Source organism: Otolemur garnettii, unplaced genomic scaffold (genome assembly GCF_000181295.1).
Source record: "Otolemur garnettii isolate 467f Iridium unplaced genomic scaffold, OtoGar3 scaffold00179, whole genome shotgun sequence".
Taxonomy (NCBI): domain Eukaryota; kingdom Metazoa; phylum Chordata; class Mammalia; order Primates; family Galagidae; genus Otolemur; species Otolemur garnettii.
In genome coordinates this window covers 512,726-515,610 of record NW_003852574.1, presented here as the reverse complement: position 1 = coordinate 515,610, position 2,885 = coordinate 512,726, and the positions used below count along the sequence as shown (strand labels likewise).

General features: G+C 35.7%; 1 protein-coding gene across 1 annotated transcript in view; it reads left to right on the top strand.

Moving 5' to 3' along the window:
* SPINK8 (serine peptidase inhibitor, Kazal type 8 (putative)) overlaps nucleotides 1-2,885 on the top strand; it is a 47,867-nt gene that overhangs the window by 16,432 nt on the left and 28,550 nt on the right. Inside the window, exon 4 of the mRNA XM_023519513.1 lies at nucleotides 396-438. Coding sequence (XP_023375281.1) covers nucleotides 396-438 — 43 coding nt within the window. The remainder of the gene's footprint in view (nucleotides 1-395; nucleotides 439-2,885) is intronic.

The following is a 2,885-nucleotide window of genomic DNA, read 5'->3' as shown; positions in this document are numbered from 1 at the left end:
CGGGCTGGGGATTCAAACCCGCCACCTTAGGTGTATGTGGCTGGCGCCTTAGCCGGTTGAGCTATATGCGCCGAGCCAATGTCTCAACTTTCATCAAATATATATTTTAACCTTTAAGAAAAATTCTCTTTCTAATCTTCCATATTTCTACATAATTCTTCAAAGGTTATTTTTAATTTACATATTTTGTTTCAGGCTAAATAGCTTCTATATATTCAATCTGTTTGACAAATAAAGATCCATATAGTAGATATTTTAAAATATTTGTTAAGTAAGAATTCACTATTAGGAGTTTCCTTATCAAACTTATCCAAAAATGATTAAATAAAATTTAGTCATAATTTATGATATACCATATAACAAAAATAATCATTTCAAAATATAATTTCTTTCAGATATACAGGGCTTAACATAACCAAAGTACATGATGGACCATGTGTAAGTAAAGTCACTTTTATTTTTTATTTTTAGAAGTAAATCATATATAGTTAAGAGTTCACTGTTGTAGAGTTTTAAGTATTTTGTTATGAAAAATTTCAAGCATAAAAGTAGAGACACTAATATAATAAATCCAATATACTTATCATATGGAATCAATAAATTACAATGTTTTGCCACATTTCCTCCCCCTCTTCTTTTATCCTCTTTTTTCTTTGATGAAATAATACAAGTCTCAGATATGTCATCCACTCCTACATACTTCAGAGTACATTTCTAATAAATTTGGACATTTCCTTACATACTCACGAGGTCTTATTACGCCTAATTAGTTCCTCGTTATCTCTTACTACATACTTCATATTCAAATTTTCCCAATCATCTCCAAAATACATCTTCTAGGGCAGTAGTTCTCAACCTTCCTATGCCTCCTAATGCCATGACCCTTTAATATAGTTCCTCATGCTAATGCTAGGAAAGTAGCATTATTTTCATTGCTACTTTATAACAGTAATTTTGCTACTGTTATGAATCATAATGTAAATATCTGATATGCAGGATGTATTTTCATTATTACAAAGGGGTTGTGACCCACAGGTTGAGAACTGCTGTTCTAGGGGAAGAAATATATCTTAGCCTGATAATTTAGTAGTAAAGTACATCTATTCTGCCCTTTCTCTTCCCTGCCATACCCAATATCTGGGATATTGACAAAAGACACTAACTGGAATGTCAACCGTTATTCTGAAAGTCAATGGAACAGGACTTTCCTTAGCCCTGAGTCTAGATCATTTGTCCTTGACTTTATGATTATAGGACCAAAGCAAGAACTTAGCTGGCACCATAAAGATCACTTTTGTATTATGAAGCATGGCAGTGAGACTGAGGGAAATCGTTGTAGATAAGAAAATAAAGAGTGTAGGAAATAATGTAGGTAAAATAGAACAGTTATGTAATGTAGTAATAATTTTATGACAATATCTTCTGACAATCTCCATAAGCTCACAAGACTCATCTGATTTACAGACCAGCACACATATTATTCACTTAGAGGAGGTCTATAACCTGAATGTTCTCTAGTTTCATTAAAGAAATCATGAGAGCTTATAGGCACTTTCGTGATTTGGGGTAGCTATGAAGATATTCCACAGGATTTCTATCACTGTCAGGTTCTTGTTAACCAGGGTGAATTCACAGAAATCCTACCAAATCCCCTCCTTTTATATCTGGACCTCAACCCACAGTTTCTTCCCTTTGAATTTGTTTAGGCACAAGTCATGGATACTGTTTAACACAATAACAGTGCAGCTGCACTACTATATATATTTTTATATATTTGGAAAGTATGGCAGAGGTTGCTAAGCATTCAACCTGATAAAATTTATAGGGTAGACCAATAAGCTGGAGACCCAGGAAAGAGATAATGCTGGAGTTCAAGTCTAACGGTTATCTTCTGGCAGAATTCTTTCTTGCTTGGCAATGAGGGTGGGGTGAGGTAAACCTTTTAGCTCATGTTAGGTAGTGTAATCTGCTTTACTCAAGGTCTGCTGATTTCAGGGTCAATCTCATCCAAAAACACCCTCACAGAAACATCCAAAATAATGTCTGACCAATTACCCAGCCAAGTTGACACATAAAATTAACCATCACAAAATCATGAAATCCTTCCTTAGAATACAGCTGCCCTCCAGTGCAAAGTACCACTACATGAGTGAGCAATAAACTATTTATTTATTTATTTATTTATTTTGGGACAGAGTCTCACTCTGTTGTATCAGCCTGGTTCACAGCAACCTCAAACTCCTGGGTTCAAGTAATCGTCCTGCTTCAGTCCCATTAGCTGAGACTACAGGTGCCTGCCACAGTGCCTGGCTAATTTTTCTATTTTTACAAGAAATGGGGTGTTGCTCTTGGTCAGGGTGGTCTTGAACTCCTGAGCTCAAGCAAGCCTCCCACCCTGGCCTCCCAGAGCACTAGGAGTATAGATATGAGCCACCGCACCAGCCTTAACTTTTTATTTTATTTGAATCTTTCCATTTTTATTTCTTTTTGTTAGTTGGCACTTTGACCCACCTAAGACAAAAACAAAGATATTAAACTCATCAGTCCTGGGTAGGTTGAATCATAAATGATTTACACTACCTTAGTGCTACTCATTAGGGATTCTGAAATTCTGCTAGAGGTATGGTCAACCTCCAAGGACAAAATTTTATAATTTGACCAAAAGATATTTAATATCATATGAATAAATGGAGAGATAGTCTATACTCCTGAATTATAATTTAAGTATTATTGACTATGCTAGTTTTCCCTAAACATTTGTTTTTTTTGAGACAGTCTCACTCTGTCGCCCTACATAAAGTGCTGTGGTGTCACAGCTCACAGCAACCTCAAACTCTTGGGCTTAAGCGATTCTCTTGCCTCAGCCTCCCAAGTAGTTGGGACTA